Source organism: Panthera leo, chromosome A3 (assembly GCF_018350215.1).
Source record: "Panthera leo isolate Ple1 chromosome A3, P.leo_Ple1_pat1.1, whole genome shotgun sequence".
NCBI lineage: Eukaryota > Metazoa > Chordata > Mammalia > Carnivora > Felidae > Panthera > Panthera leo.
The window spans coordinates 38,739,532-38,762,318 of NC_056681.1; the positions used below are offsets into that span (position 1 = coordinate 38,739,532).

A 22,787-nucleotide genomic window follows, 5' to 3' on the forward strand; every position below is an offset into this window, starting at 1 on the left:
AGTCCATCCTAGGAATAGTCTATGAAACAGTTTTAATAACTAGTCCCTTGGTCCCCAGTACTAAGGGTTATTCTGAGTTTTTTTTTTTTAAATGCTTATTATTTTTGAGAAAGAGAGAGACAGAGAGAGAGACAGAGTGCAAACGGGGAAGGGGCAGAGAGTGAGGGAGACATAGACTCTGAAGCAGGCTCCAGGCTCTGGGCTGTCAATACATGGCCCAATGCAGGGCTCGAACCCTTGAACTATGAGATCATGACCTGAGCCAAAGTCGGACGCTTAACCAACTGAGCCGGGTTGTTCTGAGTTTTTATGGAAGGCCCATGTACATCATATATATGTATGTGTATATATATATATATATATATATATGTGTGTGTGTGTGTATATATATATATATATATATATATATATATGTATGTGTATATATATATATATATGTATGTATATATATATACACACACACACACATATACATATATATATATATATATATATATATTTTTTTTTTTTAATTTACTTTGAAAGAGAGAGAGAGCATGAGCACAGGAGGGGCAGAGCGAGAGAGGGAGAGAAAGAATCCCAAGCAGGCTCCCCACTATCAGTGTGGAGCCTGATGCAGGGCTCGAACTCATGAACTGAGATCATGACCTGAAATGAAACCAAGAGTTGGATGTTTAAGCAACTAAGCTACCCAGGTGCCCCTTCCTCTTATATATTTTAAAAGCAAATTCCCTTCTATCTAACTATGGAAGATTTATTCAAAAGATTCACCAATGATTAAAGATACCAAAGAAGCAATTGACTAATTTGACTTGTTTTAACAAAAGACAGCCATTTAAAAATACATTTCCTGGGAGCAACCTGGGTACCAAATATAGTGCGTGGAAAGAGAAAGGGAATACCAAAAACAAAACAAAACAAAACAAAACAAAACAAAACAAAACAAAACAAAACGATGAGGTTAGTAGTCAGAGACCAAAGTCCATTTTTTTTTTCTCTTTGAGTAATTAGGGGAGAAATTTTACGAAAGCTCTTTGGGCTCCTAGAAAAAAATACTTTTCTCAAAGTCATATGAAATGCTTGATTTTCTAATTTACAGACTCAACTTGTACTATATCAATTCACAACAACCATACAATATAGATCAGGCAGCACCCACACTTTCCGTAAGAAAATTTATACAAAGGGTTTAACTACCACAGTTCCTGTGGATGATCTGTAACACTTATACTAAAAAAATACTTAGGAAAGAACAGATAAATGCACAGTAGTATGTCTGTATAATGGAATACCATACAGTAACGAAAATGAACAAACTACTGCCACATGTAACATGGATAAATATAACAGGCTTAATGCTGACTGAACACATCAGATACATATAGTACATATTCCATGATTCCATTTATGTAAAATATAAACCCAAGCAAAGCTAATCATGGTTTTAAAATCGGCATAGTGGCTAACTCTGGAGAGGCAAAGAATGGAGGTGATTGCCAGGGAGATTTTGGGGTCGTGGTAAAGTTCTACTATATCTGTCTGCTGGTTGTATGGGTGGGTTCGGTTTATAATAATTCATCAAGTAGTTGCAATTATAACTTGTGTACTTTTCGGAATGTATATATAGGTAATTAAAAAGTCAATTAAAAAAAAAAAAACATATAAGACCCCCTCCTAACTTCTGTGGCACCTTTATGGAGTTTTAAAAAACGTCCCCTCTGTATGAATGAATGAAAAAGGCACCCCTGTGGGCAGAGGCAGCCCCACAGTTTTGTGCCTTGGCAAATGGAAGACTGGCTGCTTTTTAACCCCACTACTACATTTGGCTAGACACAAAACCACACATCTGGATGGACATCTGCAAATCTGCAAAACACTCATTTGACCCTTCTTCACCACAATTTTACAAGGAGGGCAGGGCAGATGTCCTTATTTTACAGAAGAGGAAGTGGCACAGAACAGTAAGACCCATATACAAAGGCGTCATAGCTAATAAGCAATGGAGCCAGAACCGACTCCTAGGCCAGTAGCTCTTCACATGGTTCTGATTCCTTTTTGGGAGGGGAAGAGGAAGAAGCTTCTTCTATGTTTGTTACTGTGTATGTTGTTATGGGTCATCTCAAATGCTTTGTGGAATAAGGCAGGGAACAAATACATGGTCCAATGTTCTTAATATTGGGCTTTAGTGAAGGTCCTAGGTTCTAAGCCCGTTTGAAATATGCTGTAAGCATACACTTAAAAATGAATATTCATCTTTTACATGTTTACCTATGCTAAAAGATTAGTAGGATAGACATGTTTAGATACCAAGGGAGCATTCCGGCCTTCCCATAACTTATTAAGGAAAAAATCTTTCTGTGTCTTGAAAAATTGAAAAAGAAAGACATGCCATAAGGTGTATGTCCAGCTTACCTAGAAGTGTCTGCTTATCTTGGGAGGAGTCAGACTCTGCAGAACATCTGCAAGTTCGGAGAACAATGACTCCTCCAAGCACGCCATCTTCGCTGGCCAGGAAAGGCGAACCTAGGCAGAAATGGCAAATGGTCATTTTTCAGTGAATTTTGCTTTTTTCATTTTCAATTTTCATTTTATTACAAGAACAAAAATGTGGTGTGAATGCCCATTTTCTGACAATCACCATTGTTCGAACCTTGTATAGGCTTGATGGCAAAGGCAGGCTTATGCCCAAATGGGGGCCATTTGGCAAAGACTATCCCAGATGTCGCCAAGAAGACTTGAGTGGGGGTGGAGTGTGCATTACAGTAGTCAGAAGGGAATTGGAAACACTACCAGATTAAAGGACCAAAACACAAATACAGGAAAAAATGCTCAGCAAGTCTCTTTGATCAGCTTTTAGGGATCACTTACCAGGCTCTCCCTGCTGTCAGGGGCATGCCACCAAAAGCTTTGATTTACTACCTTAAATTCAATTTTAAACAATAAGCCACAAACTTTACTACAAACATTTAAAAATGATCCTGATGGTTTACACAAATAAGGGTGAAACTGTATTTCTATTATGAGAGTCTGGTGGTTAGAAACAACTGGGCCTCTTTGGGATCTCACACACTGAACCATTGTGAGCATTTCAAGAACACTACATTTTAAAACCCCTCATTTTTCCTCCCCAAGGACATCTTCTTCGAACATCTGGCATAGCAAGTAAGCACGTGGAAAACAAATGCAAAATTAACCCAAGAGCTATCAAAGAAAGTAGTAAAAAATAAAAATCAACCAAATTGGATTTGGGGGGAAGCTTCTGGTTAAACTTAGTAGATTAAACACATATATTTATCTCCACTCCTTCCAAAAGCATGACCCAATAAGGACAGAGAGAAAGGCAAACAAGAAAAAAACTCATGTTTTAGAAAATGAAAAGAAGATAGACATTACTTGCTCACCTAGTGGACCTGCAGAAGCTGAAACCTAAGCTTTAATGGGGAACATGGTTAAAACTGGGGGGGGGGGGGAAGCACCTATAAGAAATCACCCAGTTTTGTCATAAAACCCACAAAGAATCAGAAATTAGAAACTTCAAGTTCCTCTGAAGACAGGGATTCAAGGTGGGGCTGAAATGAAGATGGTTGATTCAGAGTGTTCAAAAGGACCCTCTACACCAGGCATCAGTAAGCTATGACTTGTCTGGTCTGCAACTTGTTTTTGTACTGTCCAAAAGCTAAGAATGTTTATTTTATGCCTTAAAGGATTATTTTTTTAAAAAGAAGGAGAAGCAGAAGAATATGTGATAGAGACCATGATGTAGTCCCAAAAGTCTAAAATCTTTACTTTCTGGCCCTTAACAGAAATAGCTTGCCAACCCCTGATAGATCAGCCCGATTCCTGCCTAGACAAGAAGTTACTTCTTCCTTACGTAGGAGATGCCAGGATATTTACTCTCTAGAGAGGATAAACCAGAGGGACTTGAGTCGTGGGGTCATCAGACTCAGCACAAGGCAGGAGGGAGTGTCCACAATGAACACAGGACGTCGAAGTGGAAGTCTTTATGCTAAACAGTGAAATAACTAGCTCCTTTACCCACAGGCTCCCAGGATACAAGAAGTCAAACTGATACACTCCAAGCACGTGACTGGATAATTCCCTTCCAGCCACACAACCATCTCGAGGATAAAGAACTACTTGAGAGACCCTAAACAAAAACTGCCTTATGTTAAGGGCTTCCAGATGACAAATGTGGCTCATTCAGAAGGTTTTCAGTTCAGCTTCTTGGTATATAACTGCTCAATAGTATAGACAACCTAGGTTCACTAGTTGTTTCAGTGTGACCTCTAGAAAAGACAGAGACCAAAACAAAAAAGAAAACAGAGAAAACGTAGGCCAATGCATTGAGCAAAAGAAAAGTAAAAGAGATGGAAAATGGGAGGAAAAAAAATCAGAACAGGCCAGAAGGTCCAATATCTGAATAATAGGAGTTTCAAAAAGAGAGAATAGAAGAAATAACACTTCAAAGAAGTAATTCAAAAACATTTCCAGGAATTGAAAGGTGAGTGTTTGAAAAGGCTCATCAACCTGCCAGCACAACTCATGAAAATAAATAAATAAATAAAAGTGCCACAGATATATATCACTGTGACATATCAAAATATTGAAGAAATAAAGAAAAGTCCAAAAACTTCCATGTGAAAACACACACACACACACACACACACACACACACACACACAGAAAGCAAGGGGATCATAATGGCACCAGATTTCTCAACATAACAATGGAAACTACAAGGTTAGAAGGAAGGCACCATCTTCAACATGCTGAAGGAAAATTATTTCCAACCTAGAATTCTATACTAGGCCAAAATGTCAATCAAGTATGAAAACAGAATAAAGCTCTACAAAGTCTGAAAGAATTCACCTCCCACATACTTTCTCAGAAAGCTGTAGGATGAATGTGCCTTGGCAAAATGAAGTAATAAGGTACAAAATGAGAAAGAAAACAAGATCTGGAAATAGGGGATCCAAAACAACAGAATACAAAAAGATTTCTAGATGACACACAGTGAGGCAGCAGGCTTAGAGAGTCAACAGTCCAAATTGGAGCAGAAAGCCAGAGAAGGCTGGAAAGAGATTTCCAAGGGGAAAATAAATCAAACTTATAGAATACATGTTGAGTTTGAAATTATTAGGAGGAAATGTTTCAGATTTTGAGGGAAATTTGACAATCAACCAGTGATCAGTATCAAAAAGCAAACAAAAAGAAACCTAAAAAATAATGAGGCAAATATTAATGCAGAAAAAAATAAGAATTTGTATAAGAAAGGAGACAGAATCACAGTATACTACATAGTTCAGATGTCAATAGCTAGAGTCAAAAATATAAACTCACAATACTGATGAGCTAAAAAAAAAAAAAGGCAGGGGGACATAATACATTTAGAGGAGTGATGGATGTAGTATGTGTAGGTTTGGGCTTGGAAATATAAGGGAATTAAATCTTTGCCTTCCCTCGTATGAATATGAAGATATCTTGATATCTAAATAATATCTAAAATTGAAAACTGAAGGAATGGTAGTACAAGTGTGTTATTTTGAATTACAGATTTAAGTTCTAAAAGAAATAGCTACAAGAGTTAAAAGTAGTAGTAGCCCGAGGGGAGAGGAAACTGGGGGGCAGGGAATTGGAGTTGGAACAGGGAACCATTCATTTTCATTTTAAGTCTGGGGGTATTGTTTGCCTTTTTAAACCACTTATTTGTTTTGCCTTGCAAAGAAAAACAACACAAATTTAAACTGTGGAACTGGAGTAAATTTTTTAATCCTTAGCCTCTTAAAGAAGGGGGAAGGAGACAGGAAATTCACAGTCATTGAGAAACTACTCTGCATCAGGGCTTGGTTCCATGCTTTCATGTTCTATAGTTGAATTTTCAGAACCACTGAGAGGGTTCAGAGCAAATCTTCCCAAAATGTGTCATTTTGGTATGTAGGCTATTTTGAGCTGAAGGCAATTGAGACCCTCCTTTACCTAGAATCTAAATTGGGGGTCTTTCTCAGAATTAGAGTTATCACCAGGGATAAATTTTATCTGAGTAACCCATTTGTATGGCATAGCAAATATCTAACTACCAAACATTTGTTCTTCTTATTGCCCCCCTCCCCTTTGAAGCTGCTGGCCCCTATACCATTCCTTAGCTCAGCATGGCATAAATACCTCATTTTACCTTTCTGTCTTTGAATCTCTCATGTATAAGGGGTTTCTCAATGTATAAAATTAAATTTAATTTTCTTCTGTAAATTGATTTCATGTCAATTTAATCTTAGACCAGCTGGAAGAAACTTTTGAAACATAGAGTAAAACTTCTCTTCCCCAACACCACTATGCCATGAGGTATTTTTATCATGTTATAGATGAAGAACCTAAGGTTCAGAGAGGTTCAATGACTTGTCACAGCCATGCCACAATTGAACAGAGAATGTGGCTTTCCCTCATGTCTCTGAGCCCATGGTCCTCGACTGCTTGGCAGCAATACCTCTTAGGGAATGGGAAACTCTGGATAAAGTCACATTCCAACTGCTGCTAAAAACTTCCACCCCATCAACATCCAAACTCTTGACACCTCTAGAACAGTTCTCTTCCCCACCAAATCCAGGAGCTTCTCCTAGGTTTCTAATAGCTCATCCAAGCTCAAAACTCTCTACCTTTTCCCTCTTCAATGACTCAAAACATGAAACCAAGTCAAATCCCAACAGTTCCCTATGATTCCACGTGTACTGAGCTCTGCCTCTTCATTCCCACTGACAAACCCTCAATGTACCCTCACTGTACTGAAAACACTGCAGTAGGCTCCCTACTCCAGTCATTCAAATCCCTAAATTAATTGATTCAATAAATATGTACTATATGCCAGGACTCTTCAAGGCACTGGGATGTAACAATGGAAAAAATGAAGTCCTTTCTTAAATATAGTTGAACAGGTTAGGGGACAAGTAAACTTACAAGTCAATAAAGAAATTCATCCAATTAGTGATAGGCGCTGTGGAGAAAATGAATCCTGGTAAATGACAGAAGGTGTGACTCAAGCAGGGGCTATTTTACATCAAGGGTCAGGAAAGGCCTCTTTTGGTAAGGAGCTAATAACCATGTGAAGACCTGAGGAAAGAACATTCCAGGCAGATGAACAAGCAAATGCAGAGACCCTAAGGTGAGAAGGAACCTGGATGTTCAGGAAATACAAAGGGAGTAGGGTGGTAAGAGCTGACTGAGGGAGAGGGAAGAGAGTGCAGAACATGAATTCAGAGGGAGGCAGGAATTCAGAGGGAGGCAAGGCCAGGTCACATAGGGTTACAGAAGGCCTTATGGGTACAGCAAGGAGTCTGAATTTTACTTCAAGTGTGATGAAAAGATGATGAAATCTTTAACCAGGACAATGATAGTTTTTGTTTGCACTTGCAAAAGGCTACTTTGTAGTATGGAATGGATTGGCAGGGCAAGCATGGAAGCAGCAAGTCACTAAAGAAGCTGCAATGGCAGCCCAACTGACAGATGACAGTGGCTTAGGTGAGCCTGATGGCAACAGAGACTGTCAGTAGAAGCTGGCTCTGGGATATATTCTGCAAGTAAAACCAGGAGGGCTGTTCATAGACTAAATATGGGGACATGGAAAACAGAGACATCAAAGTTTAATAAGAAATAAGCAGCCTAGCTATGATTATATCATTAAACCATTCAAACACTTTCAATAGACCCCAAGTGCCTACAGAATGGTATACAAATGCCTTAGCTAGGCAAGCCTTCCTCTCTTCCCTGTATCCCACTTCCCCAAGACCTCCCCCTGTGAACTATTCTTCCTGGATCCCTATCTCCCCATGAACTGGAATTTATCCTTCCAGTGCGTTTCATATATAGACACAGTTCTCTGGGGTGAGGATATCTGATTCACCTTTAAAGCACCTTTGGTGACTAATGAAATTCTTCCACTTATTCACTGCCTTCTCCTATCCCCAACCTCCTCAACATACCTCCCCCCCCCCACACACACACCCACACACTCCTGCTTACACCACTGAAGTGTGACATTGAGGATGGCAAGACAGGATGTTAATGCAATGAAAGGAGAGTGGGCCCCCAGGGCGCCATGGAAGCTACATCAGGGCTCCTCACTCTCAGTATGCATTCATTCAATAATTTGATGAAACAATGATTAAAGTATATTTGAAGATTTCAAATTTTTCATGAAAAGTACTCAGATTTCACATTATCACTGTGATGTTAAAAAAATGCTGACTCAGACAGAAGGCCTTGTTTTGAGTCTCAGGGTAGCAACTATGGTTCAGTTTCTTAAATTATAAACTATAGATATTAAAAGACACCTTTCTGGCTGTTGTAAGGATTGAATTATATATATAAGCTCTGTAACCTCTGAAGTGTTATTTAAACATCTGGTGGTAGTAATACTGATGGTGGGAAGACACTTCAGCATTTTGCTGGTTCTCAAAAATTGTCATGTTGAACAAGATCTATTACTGTAACTACTTGGCTAACCTTCCACAATAGCCAGAAACAGTGTTCAACTGACATTCAGTGGTTGTGATAGGGTATCGGTTTTCCTAAATGTTAAACAGTCTCTGAATATAAGGAAACACTATTCCTTATTCTTCCCAGTAAAAAAAAGAAACATTAACATGGAGTAACATGTTGGGCACTGTGCTTTTCATACCCAAATAGGGAAAAAATTAATGAACTAAGACAATCCAAAGCTCTATTAATACATGTGCAAGAAGCTGCATAAAATATCTAAAGAAAATTAATAATGAAATAATAAAAATTAAGCTTCATTCACCCTAACAAAATATCCCAAACAGATTCCTTAAATACCCAAGTCTAAAACTGTTATGGAATAAACTTATAATTACAGATAGTAAGAGAAATAGTTATTGTGATCAAATGTGTATAATCTGAATATTCATTTAAATCATAAATCCAGGGGCGCCTGGGTGGCTCAGTCGGTTAAGCGGCCGACTTCGGCTCAGGTCACGATCTCGCGGTCCGTGAGTTCGAGCCCCGCGTCGGGCTCTGTGCTGACAGCTCAGAGCCTGGAGCCTGTTTCAGATTCTGTGTCTCCCTCTCTCTCTGCCCCTCCCCTGTTCATGCTCTCTCTCTGTCTCAAAAATAAATAAACATTAAAAAAAATTTTTAAATCATAAATCCATACTGTAAACAAATGAGACACCTACATACTAAATTTGTGCCATGATCTTTAAGGATGAAGAATTTGAAAGGAAAATCACTATAAGTATTACAGAAGTCAATGTGAATATTAACCCATATTATTTGGATTGCTAGTATCAAATCCTAATCAGAATGATCTTCAGTACAAAGGAGAATTTGGTGGCTCATAAAATCCAATGGTAGGGATGTGACAGGTTTCAATAACAGCTGGAAATAGCTCTCTATGGATAGCAATGCCCATTGATAGTTCCAGAACTGTATTCCTGAACTTGCACCACCAGAAACTATTTCTCATTTTCAGTTTTTAAATTTTTTTTAAAGTTTATTTATTTTTAGAGACAGCATATGTGTGCACAAGTTGGGGAGGGGAACAGAGAGAGGGGGAGATAGAAAGAATCCTAAGCAGGCTCCACATTCTGCACTAAGCCCGATGCGGGGCTCAACCTCATGGACCATGAAATCATGACCTGAGCCAAAATCAAGAATCAAGATGCCTAACTGGCTGAGCCACCCAGGTGCCCTCTTTTTCAGTTTTAACATTCTCAGGGGCCATCAATTGGATTTAGGAAAATGAAATAACCTGATTGGCCTAGCTTTAGTCAGTGAAGCCTAGAACAATCAACTATGACCAAGAGGCCAGTGGAGTGGACTCATGGATGGACAGACAAATCCAAAAATGTCCAGAAAACTCAAATGGGCTACAGAATCAGGAAATCAGGATCCCAGATTTGGTATGCTCTACTTGAACTCAGACAACCCACTTTACTTTGCTTTCTTGGTTCATCGGAAATATTGGGAGACTAGAGTAACAATCTCTGATATCTTCTACCAGTTGTAATAGGCGGGAGTATTTTCAGTTTTAGAGATTCATGTCTACCCACAGCAGCAATCAGCCACTATCTGATGCCAACAAGACAAAATATTAAAGCTTCTTTTGCAACACCTGATACAATGCTTCCTCTTCAACATGTGAGAACTTATCGAGAGAGTGATTCTATAGCCAGAAGGCAGTTGCTAGTGTTTCACCTTCCCATTACATTTAACAAAGAACGTCTGTCTTTCAAATACATTTCTACACATTGCTTTCTTATTTTTAACATCTATATGCCAAATCATTTGAACTCCATTTTCTCTTGAAGGAATTACACATCTATTGAGAAAAGGAAATATACAGAGAGACACAAAGATGGTTTGAAGGTCAGATGAGCAAGAAAACGGAGGGCAGAGGAATAATGAATGTACCCTACTGGAAACACATACCTGTAACTCCAAAAGAATTAGAGAGATTATTATAAATATTCTTTAAAAACAGAAGCAGGGTAACAGTTTATATTTCTTGGAAGAAGAATCTTTTTTTCCTAAAGATGCACTTGAGTTAGTTAACTTCTCTTTTCTGGATGTGAAGAGTAAGCAGAATGACATGAAGACCACATAACATAATGAGAGGAGCCAACAACCATGTTCAGAAGCATTAGCTCCATTAATGAAGTGCCACTATGTGATGCCCTTGAAAAGAAATCTGTGAGACCACCACCATCATCCCATTAGATGTATATTAACTGTATTCTATCATTTCCTGCTCCTACAAAAATCCTAATGTAAGGAGTATTACTACATTCATCTGACATGAGAAAACGCAGTCAAAAAAGAAAGAAGCTGATGCACAGAGGTAAATGACAGGCTTTCAGAAACATGAAGAGGAAGTGGGGATCAGGATACTAACCACTGACCCAGATCCTCTCACTACAAACCCTGAGGACTATACCTATTCTCAAGAACCCATCTCTACCACAGCTCATGGGTGTCCTCATTATGTGTGGTTTTCTGGTGATAAACATACTTTTCAAGACTCCAATTTAACTGTAAAGAGAAGAGTTAAGTGTGGTCATTGGCCTTTTGAAATCCCTTATCTACCATAATTTGAAAGATAGAAAAAGTTAACTTTTGTGTCAGAACAGAAAATTCCAAACTATAATCAGAACCTAAACATATCAGAGAGACAGTCTGTGGATAAATTTACTGATTCTGCCACAAAGATTACAAGTAAGAAACAAAACTGAGTCCATTAAAGCTTCTGCTTTTTGGTTTAACCAATCCACAGAATATATTCACCTAATACTGCTACAAAAATGACAAGATATATATATATCTATCTTTATATCTTTATATATATATATATATCTTTATATATATCTTTATATATATCTTTATATATATATATCTTTATATATATATATCTTTATATATATATATATCTTTATATATATATATATATAGAGATATATATATATACATATAAAGTTTGACACAAAGTCTGTTCTGAAGAGAACAATTCAGCTGACTTGTTTTAAAAATCATACTTATAGTAATAAAATTAATAAGTCATGGGAATGTAATGTACAACATGGTGACTAAAGCTAATAATATTGTACTGTATATTTGAAAGTTGCTAAGAGTAGGTCTTAAAAGAAAAAAAAATTGTAACTATGTATGGTGACATATGTTAACTAAACTTAATGTACTCATCGCTTTGCAGTATATATAATCGTTACATTGTACACTCAAAATTAATGTTATGTAAATTACACTTCATAAAAAATCATAAAACAATTTAAGAAGGATCAGTAGGTATTTTCTTTTCCTGAAATTCCAGCCCAGTATTCTACCTGCTAGTGGAGGTATCCAGGATTCCACCAATTCACCCTTATGCAACAATGAATGGATGAGAAACATGAATCCTTGACAGAGAAAACAAGTGAGAGTGGCCTACAGACAACTGAAGAGTCACTGGAGGGGAAACCAAATGGGCCATTTTTCCAGCCCTGGTCCTGGCATATTCCATATTAATTTTAACAAGTAAGAAGATTCTCTCCCTCTCAACTCTACCAGGTCACCCCAAGCTGCTGGCTGTGCAGAGAACCCATTTCCCCCACAGTTACAGTTGCCAGAACTTCCATCTCCAGGAATGTCACAAGGCAGAAGAGGCCAAAATTGTGATAATGGCAGAAGATAGGGGGTCCTGACGGAGCAAGCTGTCTTCAGTGGAGATAGGGTATGGTGGTGTGGATTCACACTTACTTATTAATACTAGACTAGAAGCCATGAATTTGAGAGATACAACATTCATTCAACAAATACTTCATATTTCATAAACATTCACTTTAAAACATTTAAGAATCAACTCTGTCAAGCACTGCTTGGGCCCTTGAGTATGCAGTGATTAAGGCAAAATATGTCCACAAGTGCTATGGTCTGAATGTTTGTATCCCTTTCAAATTCATATGTTGAAAATGCCCAATGTGATGGTGCTAGAAGATAAGGCCTTTGGGAAGTGATTAGTGCCCTTATAAAAGAGGCCCAAGAAAGCTCCCTTACCATATCTGCCACGTTAGGTTATAGTGAGAAGTCTGCAGTCCATAAGAAGGCCCTCACTTGACCATACTAGCACTCTGAGCTTGGACTTCCAGCCTCCAGAACTGTGAGAAATCAGTGTCTGTTGTTTATAAGCTACCCGATCTAGCTTATAAAATCTACCCATTTTGTTCTAGCAGCCCAAATGGACATACCGAGGCACGTATGATATGACAGACAATATATAAGTATAATCAATGCTAGAAAGGGAAATCAAGCAACATAAGGGAGATACAGTGCTAAGGTGGGTTAAAAGAAAGAGAGCATTTTAATCAGCATGGTCAGGGACAGTTGTTCTGACGGTGACATTTGAGGAGAAAAATCCAACAAAGAATAGCAATCCTGGTATTGGGGCCCTGAAGCAACAACGTTTCCAGCACAGTAAATAAATACATCCCCATATATAATCATGCCTAACAACCAAGAATGGTATTTCTCATTTTAAATCAAGATAAGCAAGGGCCAGTATTCAGCTGATTATTAATGCTGGTATCCCTACTGGTTGTTAACTCTCTTGACTATCCCGACTAAAGGCATAGTTTTAATTCATTACTATACTCCTAAAAACATACTAAGAATCCCACACATGCAGAGCATGTAACAGAACAACATAATATACAATGGAAGTATCTGTCTTACTGCAGTCCCATTCCACAGAGGTGAGTGCCATCAAGAGTTCCATGTACATCCTTTCTGAAATTATCCATACTTAACACACATCCATTTTCAAGTTTTCACTCAGTGGGTTATGGTATGTAAACTGCTCTGTATCCGGCATTCTATTTATTTTTATTTATTTAGTTTTTATTTTTTTATTTGAGAGAAAGAGAGAGAGAGAGTACAAGAGAGACAGGGAGTAGAAAGCAAGACAGAGAGAGAGAATCTCAAGCAGGTTCCATGCTCATCATGAAGCCCGATGGGGGGGCTCAATATCATGACCCTGGGATCATGATCTGAGCTGAAATCAAGAGTGGAATGCTCAACCTACTGAGCCACCCAGGCGCCCCTGTATCTGGTCTTTTAAATTCAATAATATGACTTAGAGATCCTTCCATATTGGCTCACGCAAACTTAGCCTATTCTTTTTAACAACAAATACACTCTTGGACATATATACCATCACTTCTTTAACTAGTTCCCTGGGGATAGGCATTTAGGTTGTTTCTGGCTTTATTTTTTTTCCTATTACAAGTAATGCTACAGTGAACATGTGTATACATTTACCATTCATACATGTATAAATATATATATAGGATACATTTGTAAATGTAGAGTTGATGAATCAATCAGCATACTCATTAAATTATTTGCTACAGATTCCAAACTGCCTTTTAAAAAGACTTACACCCATAAGAAACAGTGTTTGACAGTGTCCTTTTCCCCATAAACTTACCAAAACTGGGTATTGCCAAACTCATTATTATTAATCTGATACATGAAAAATGGTATCTCATTGGTATCTTGATTTATATTTATTTAATTATGAATAAAGTTAAATATCTGTAGGCTTACAAGCCATCTGTATTTATCTGTGCCTTCATATTTCTGTTATATGCAACTTTTTGCCTACCCATTATCCATTCTCCCTTTCTTCCTTACAGAAAAACCTCTAGTTTTGTTTGGGGCAGAAATGTGTCCAGCTTCCCAAACTGCTTTGCAGCTAGCAGGTGAAATGGCAGAGTTTCTAGCAGATGCATCTTTGTTTTTAAATTTTTTTTCAATGTTTATTTATTTTTGAGAGAGAGAGAGAGAGAGAGAAAGAGAGAGAGAGACAGCACAAGCAGGGGAGGGGCAGAGAGAGAGGGAGACACAGAATCTGAAACGGGCTCCAGGTTCTGAGCTGTCAGTACAGCGCCCAACTCAGGGCTTGAACTCGTGAACTGTGAGATCATGACCTAGCAGATGCATCTTATTAGCTGCTTCCGTTTGTCTCTGATGTAGCACCTAGAGGTGGAACAGCTATCTTGCGGCCAAGAAGAATGAGCCACCCGTGAGAGATTACCAAACAGAGAGTCTAGGCCTCTGGTGTACCATGAAGCCACTGTGCCAGTTTTGGACTGCTTTCAGACTTCTAGTATGAGCCCTCATTGTGTTAAGCCCTGCAGTTGGCCTTCCATCATGTCAGTCAAACATAATCCCAAACCAAAAATTTCCTTTATCCATTTCTCTAGTGTACAGGTTTTTCTTTTTTTATTATTACTAATTTCCTAAACTCTTTACATGTTAAGGCAATAAGTACTTAGTCATGTGTATTGTAAATATTTTCCCTCAGTTTGTCACATATCTTTTGATTTTGTCTATGACTTTTTTTGTAATAGATAAGTTTTTAATACTTATGTGGTCAAATTTATCAACCATTGCCTTTTACAACTTCTGTGTTGAGTGTTTTCTGTAGTCCAAAATTATGAAAATAAGAAGTCCATGTTTTCTATTAGTACTCTTATAATTCAGTTTTTACATTTAAAATTTCAGTCCATCTGGAATTAATTTTGGTGTAAGGACTGCAGTGGAGATCCTGCTTTATTATTTTTTTCCTAAACCATCACCAAATTGCCCAATGTAAATTTGATGGAAAATTCATCTCATACCCAATGATTTGAAATGCATTTTTAATCACACATTATATTCCCATATATACTTGCATCTATATCTAGATTATCCTGTTCCTTTGATGAAACTATTCCCACACAGATACCAAATGGCTTTAATTATTACAGCTTTATAGTATATTCTACCTGACCGGGCCAGGTTCCTCTGATTAGTCATTATTTTCAAAATATTCTTTTTTACTTTCATGTGATTTCTCCATATCATCTTAATAATAAGCTTGCTTACAGGAACCTGGGAAGCTCGTTTGGTTAAGCATCCAACTCTTGGTGTAGGCTCAGGTCATGATATCACATTTCACGAGTTAGAGCCCTGCATAGGGCTCTGCACCAACAGTGCAGAACCTGCTTGGGATTCTCTCTCTCTCCCTCTCTTTCTCTGTCCCTCCCCTGCTCATGCACTTGCTCTCTCTCAAAACAAATAAACATCTAAAAAATTACAAAAAATTTATATTGCTTATACTTTTACCTCTCTCACTGGAATTTTCATTGAATATAATTTAATAAAACTGTGATTTTGCTTAAGATTTATGCTGTCCTGGTAAATTTTTCCAAGGAAAGCCAGAAGTGGAGTTAGTTGTATGTTTGACACCTCCAAATGGTGGAGCCATGTGGATTTTTAGACAAGGAAATGTGACATGGCACCCCTAAAATAAAATTTGCAAGCATGCTTCCACCTAGTTTATTTTTTATTTAAAAAACTTTTTAAAATATTTATTTATTTTTGAGAGAGAGAGAGAGAGAGAGAGAAGCAGAGCACAAGCAGGGCAGAGGCAGAGAGAGAGGGAGACACAGAATCTGAAACAGGCTCCAGGCTGAGCTGTCAGCACAAAGCCTGATGTGGGGCTCGAACTCATGAGCTGTGAGATCATGACCTGAGCCGAAGTCAGACACTTAACCGACTGAGCCACCCAGGTGCCCCTACCTCTTCCTAGTTTAAAAGGATCAAATAAACACCTTTATAGAATATCTTCTGAGATGTTAGTATGAGAAAAAAACAATTTTTTTTCTTCATGATCAGTTCTTTCTCTTCCGATCCATCTTACCTGATTAACTACAGGCTATAGTCACCATCAGTAATATTTCCAAATCAAGAAAATCATTCTCAGCAACCCTCAGCCTACTCACACAAACAGGACAAAACCAAAACTAAACCCCTCAGTTCTAAGACAGGCAAAACAGCAAGTTGTCTGTGAGTGAAGTGAAAACACTGAATTGGCAAATATTTAAGTCAACTAATCAATCCTAAGTATATAAAAGTATCTGGGGAGTGCCTGGGTGGCTCAGTCAGTTAAGTATCTGACTTCGGCTCAGGTCATAATCTCACAGTTTGTGGGTTTAAGCCCGGTGTCAGGCTCTGTGCTGACAGCTCAGAGCCTGGAACCTGCTTCAGATTCTGTGTCTCCCTCTCTCTCTGCCCTTCCCTCTCCTGTACTCTAGCTCTCTTTCTTCCAAAAACAAATTTAAAAAAAAGAAAATATTAGAAAAATTTTAAAGTGTTTAAAATATAAAAAAAATTTCTGGGTAGATAAAGTTATTGCTCATTGAATCCTAGATTCCATTCCTGTTAGAATGGAAGAACTATCTTATGGTATTTACAATATTATCCAAGGGACCAATGTTCATGAGCAACATCATTTGCTTCAGGAGGACTACGCTGGTATTTTTTTTTTTTTTATCTCAACTTAGTAAACAAAATCAATGTGATCAAATAATGCAGATAAACATCTGGGATTTTACCAGACTGTCTCTATAATAGGAAAAGGTAGGATAAAAATAGGCAAAGAGGGAAAAGTTAGGACCTAAGGTCCCTGGTGGGGAAAAAAACACATGTTTTAAAACAATGCTGGGAACATCTGACCTGGAGCAAACTCCCTCAGACAGAAGGTTCCTCTTAAAAATGTAACAGACCTACTCCCCCTCAAGTTTCCCTCAGGTTTCCCTCAGAAATTTGACAAACAAAAGACCTGACTAAAGATAAGTAGACCATAAAATGTATGACCCACATGGAATGGTTTGGTCATAGACCACCCCTCATAGGATGGAAACGAGCCAATTGTAAAGGAATGGCTAGAGTCACCTAGCCAGTAAGGGTAGAACCCGAGAAGGAACAATGGGGAAGGAAAGAGGCTGACCAAAATCCTACAAAAGTCCCTTACCTACAGTTCACTTTTGAATGCCCCCTCTCTGTAAAGAAAGCTTCCATACTGTTCTTATTGTCTGATCTTCTACTCTGATAAACTTTTGCCTGCTGTTCCCTTTACTCTGTGTCCATCTCTTCATTCTTCGGAGTAGTGAGACAAGGAACCCTGGCTATTGAGGTAAGGAATCCTTCAACATCTCCACCAATTACTGCACAAAGATACACAAAGGACATCAGACATTTAAGAGCATTATATACCCATCTGTCATTGTTCATTATTTTTTTTAAGTGTTTACTTACTAATTTTTGAGTGGAGGAGGGACAGAGAGAGGGAGACAGTGAATCCCAAGCAGGCTCCACTGTGTCAGTGCAGAACCCACTTGCCCCCTCACCCCAAAGCAGGGCTTTAGCTCACGAACCATAAGATCATAACCTGAGCTGAAATCAAGAGTTGGTCACATAACCAACTAAGCCATCCAGGTGCCCCTCTTTCTTATAAATTCTAAAAGGTTTGTTCATTTTGTGTTGACAAAAGGGAGAACAGTAAGTCCAAGGAAGGCACAACAGGTCCCAGCTGCTTCCCACACACCTTGCCTTTTGCATCTCATCTGTCTGGCTTTTCTCAGTTACATCCTTTTTTTAACAAACCAGTAGCCTAGTAAGTAAACTGTTTTCCTGAGTTCTGTGAACCACTCTAGCAAATTAATTAAACCCAAGGAGAGTATCATGAGAACGTGCAATTTATATCCATAGCACAGATGACAACCTGGGCTTGTGACTGGCATCTGGAGTTGGGGGTGGGGGTAATGCAATCCTGTGGGATTCTGAGCCCTTAAGCTTTGGTATCTGATGTTACATCCAAGTAGATAGTCTCAGAAGTGAGTTCAGTTGTAGGACACCCAACTGAGTGATATCAGAGAATCCGAAAATTGCTTAGTGTGGGACTCCACCCTCCACCACCACTACCACACACACACACACACACACACACACACACACACACACACTTGGTGACCACAAGTGTTAAAGTGAAGTACTGACAGAGAAGATACAGGAGTGTTTTTCCTTAGCAAATGGTGATTGGTGATATTGAGATTGCTGTAAGTTTCTGGATGCTTCAATATTTTTTACATTTATTATTGTATTGAGAGGGCATTTACTTAGAAAATTATAAATGCAATTTTCTATCAGTGCTTGAGCTTACAACTCTAGTTCTAGAAACACTACACTGTTTACACTATGAACTTTAAATGAATCTGTCCTGGATCCATGTATAGTGAATTAATATATTCTGAACCCATAACAGTGAGACACCCATTAATGCACCCAGTAATGGAGGACATTTACACAGAGAACTAGACTGCAATTAGACAATGTATCCTTGCAGTAATATGTGGGATTTTGTATCTCACTTGAATGTAAATCTTCACGTATTCTATATTTAGTGAAGCCACTGGAATCTTGTGGCAAGAGAGAAGAATGAGATTAAACTATAAGATATAGCAATCAGTAATCAAGAAAGTCAGGAAGGTAGTACCACTTCCAAGATCTTCTGCTTCACAAGGTGATGACAGTGGTCATGTTAACCAATGACTTAATATCCTAACAGAGTTCCAACAATATTTTTAGTTGTTTCAAAAAGTCAAGCAAGAACAAGGCTAGACCCTAGAACTCCCACAGTGAGTGTTGAGAGGCATTCTGTTCCTTGAACTGTCACACACATAAATTGGGTTAAGGAAAATACAAAAGCTATTCTTGAAAGGGGAGGGGACAACAAAAAGGTAACCCATAACCTGGAAGATTGTGTGAATATTATTGTTACTTTTCCTTCATTTATTCTATGACTATTGAGTACCTATTAATTACGTATTCAACCCAATTCTTAGTGCTGGATTACATTGGTAAACAAGGCACACTTGGTCCTAGCACACAGGAAGGTTATATTCTGATGGGGGAGATGACCAAACAAGCAAATACACACACATTATTTATAATTGTGACAGTTCCACAGAGGAAACAAACAGGGGGGCTAAGAAGGAGACTAATGGTGGTAGACAGGCCTCTCTGAGCAGGTGGTATTTTAATTTTGACTAAAAGATGAGGAGAAAGGAACCTGATAAAGACTGGAAAGGGGAACATTCCCGACAGGAAATAGCACATGCCAAGGTCCTGAGGTATGAAACAACCTGGGAAATTGTAAAAACAAAAAGAAGACCAGAGAAGCCAGCATTATAAGCAATGGAGGAGAATGACCAGGGATGAGACTGAGGGAACAGGCAGGAATTGCATTAGAGATCCATGAGGTAACGTGTGCATTATAACGGAGGACCTCATTATAATGGAGGACCATCAAAACAATAGACAAGGGGCGCCTGGGTGGCTCAGTTGGTTGAGTGTCCGACTTCAGCTCGGGTCATGATCTCACAGCTCGTGAGTTCAAGCCCCGTGTCGGGCTCTGTGCTGACAGCTCAGAGCCTGGAGCCTGCTTCGGATTCTGTGTCTCCCTCTCTCCCTGCCCCTAACCCACTCGCATTCTGTCTCTGTCTCTCTCAAAAATAAATAAACATTAAAAAAAAAAAAAAAACAGTAGATGAGAAACTGGAACAGGCTGCTATGTGGAGAACAGATTAGGTTGAGGGCAGTTGTCATGGGAAGAGGCAGGAAGATTGCTGACGATACTTCTATGGTAGTCCAGATAAGATGTTATTTAGTGAGTGTGCAGGGACATCCCCATGTCCCCATGGATAGCTTCCCTTGCCCAGGTCCACTGAGGTGGCAAAAGGACCATACCCCTGGCCACCATACTGTGGAAGATGCTGCTTAGAGTAGAAGTGGGACAAGGAGAAATTGCACTGGGGAATGATGGCAGGTGTCTGCTAAGGACAGCATTTGGGTCACTGCTCTCCATCATGAAGCCCATGTGCCACACTGGAATATTTGGAAGCAGTCATGCACCTAGATTTGTCATTTCAATCAGGTAATTTACATGTCCCCTTATCATTATGTAAGATCAACTGCAGTGCTCTGAGGACAGTTGTCAGAGAATCCCAAGCACAGTGAGGTCTACCATTTCCTCTGAAATTCTTTCGCTGGTCTACTGCTCCAACTTCCTTCCCTTTGTGGGTCCATCATGGCCTTGTTCATCTCTGGAATTCCCTTCCTGCCCTAATTCAGCCGAGCTCTAATTTGCTAACCATAGGGTGCTGAGCTGGGTCTATTTTTCAGCTTGTCATTCTTTACTAAATAAAGCCCTAAACTTTTTTTTTTTTTTTCATCTTTGTTGTGGAATTTCAGCTTGCCCTACTTAACTGTGGATTTTTACAGTCTACACATGCCTAGAAGCCTTGGGCTGTGGATAACCTTTCACTATGCCTACTAAATAAAATGAAAAAAGAAACTGCAGAAGAAAACGATAAATGTCTTAAAGATTGGCCAACAGGCAAAAGTGAGAGCCATGAATTTTTAAATTTTTAAAAACATTTTGGAGAGTGAGATGCTATCATTACAGAACAACTAGAAAGAAAGCAAAGGTAACGAAAAAACTAACTCCTTTCCTTCATTTGTATTTTTGTAGAAGTGTCTCTGCTAGAAGTCATATGTTATCAATGGCACTTAAAGGCCAAACTGATTTATCAGTCATCTTTAACTTCTAGAAGAATGGGCAGTAAGTAGACTGCCAAACTCAAGGAACTCTAAGGAAAAATAAAATAATAAAGTAAGATAAAGTTAAATTTAAAAGCTTGTAATGAGAAAAGGGCCAAAAATCAAAGTAGGCACATAGCAGGAAAAAACAAGCAATGTAACCTACTGATTCTTTTTGTCCATAACATATTGAAAAGGAGAAAAAATGAAAATTGGGTTCTGTAAGTTATATACATTATGAAAAACCTGATAATTCAGGTAAATAAAATTGGAAAACAGTATAGTATATATATAATAAGGTGGCTTTAGGAAATTATCAATCAATAAATAATTCTATGTTTAACAACAACTTTTATAGAACTTTTGTAAGAAAAAAATAATAGAAACACAAAACCATCCATTTGAAGGATTTAAATTAATCTAAAATTAAATTAAAAATTTTTTACATATATTACCTATAATATAAATCAATGTATAAAACTATCACAACTTCATAAATAGCAATTAATAATCTGAAATAAAGCTGAAATGTTGCTTTTAAGAATCTTAGGAACTCTATCTACATATAGATGAGCAAGTTAATCCAGATACACAGATATATGCAACTTGCAATTTCATGAAGAGAGTTGCTATGTTAATAAGTTGAGACGAACACTGAAATGTCACTCTAAGAGTTGAGACGAACACTGAAATGTCACTAAGAATTCGGGGAATTCCGTATAAGCAAGGTTTATTTTGGACCTGTCTCCCAGAAGGGGATAATTAACCAAAGAGCAGAAAGATCCTTCACCCACAAAACTGTCCAACAACACACAAATCAAGTGAAGCACCACTGTGAGACTCATAAAAAATTCTAAATTTGAAGAGGGGATAGAGGGATATTTTCATTTGTGCATTTTCAATTATGCATTCCCACCAAGACAAACAACTAAATATAGCCTGGTCAGTTGTGCTGCACAAAACCTTAATCTAGTGTGCAACCAAAAGGTTACAATGTTAGAAACTGTGGTGAATCCAAAAGTTTCAAAACAACACATTTTAGGGCCACTTTTAACAAGAGCAAGATCTATGCAGACGGTTGAATGAACAATGCTTCGATGGAGAACGCCCTGAAGGAAAAGGGGTAATGCCAGCAATTCAAATTTTTCATTTTCATACTTAAGTTTATGCATTAATTTTTGGGCTAAAGAAAAGAAGAATCACTCACTTCCTGTACCCATCTGGCTGGACTCCATCTCAGGGCTCCTGAGCCCTGTGGCTGTTTCATGTTCATGCCAGTTAATGGCCCAGCTCAGCAAAAAAACCAAGCAGATTTCAAAACATTCAGGTATACTTGCCAACATACAATGTCAGTACTTGTGGATTCAGAAAACTGTACATTTTTTTCATTTTAATTGTGACAAATGGTTGGCATTGCTACACTTATTAGGGGTATACAAGGTTTAAAATTTATACTAACGTAAAGAGTTTCATGGAATAAAAATATTCATGTCATGCCTGGAGTGGGGTAGTATCTTTCCTCTTCCTCAGGGCTGCCCACAGACTCTTACTGAGATTTGAGTTTCCTATCCTCAGATTTGTCCATGTGGCAGTTCATCCACTGGTCCCCAGAAGTCACTCCCCGTCACTCCTCAAAGATTTATGGTCCTGGGGCACCGGGTGGCTCAGTCGGTTAAGCATCCGGCTTCTGCTCAGGTCATGATCTTGTGGTTTGTGAGTTCAAGCCCTACGTCAGGCTCTGTGCTCACAGCTTGGAGCCTGGAGCCTACTTCTGATTCTGTCTCCCTATTTCTCTGCCCCTCCCC

The 22,787-nt window shown here is 38.5% G+C and overlaps 1 protein-coding gene across 10 annotated transcripts in view; it reads right to left on the reverse strand.

The window, feature by feature from the left end:
- Positions 1-22,787, reverse strand: part of TASP1 (taspase 1) — a 341,560-nt gene that overhangs the window by 123,650 nt on the left and 195,123 nt on the right. For all 10 annotated transcript variants that reach the window (XM_042931627.1, XM_042931624.1, XM_042931625.1 and 7 more), the window contains one exon: positions 2,413-2,523. In XM_042931627.1, the coding sequence (XP_042787561.1) occupies positions 2,413-2,523 (111 nt within the window). The remainder of the gene's footprint in view (positions 1-2,412; positions 2,524-22,787) is intronic.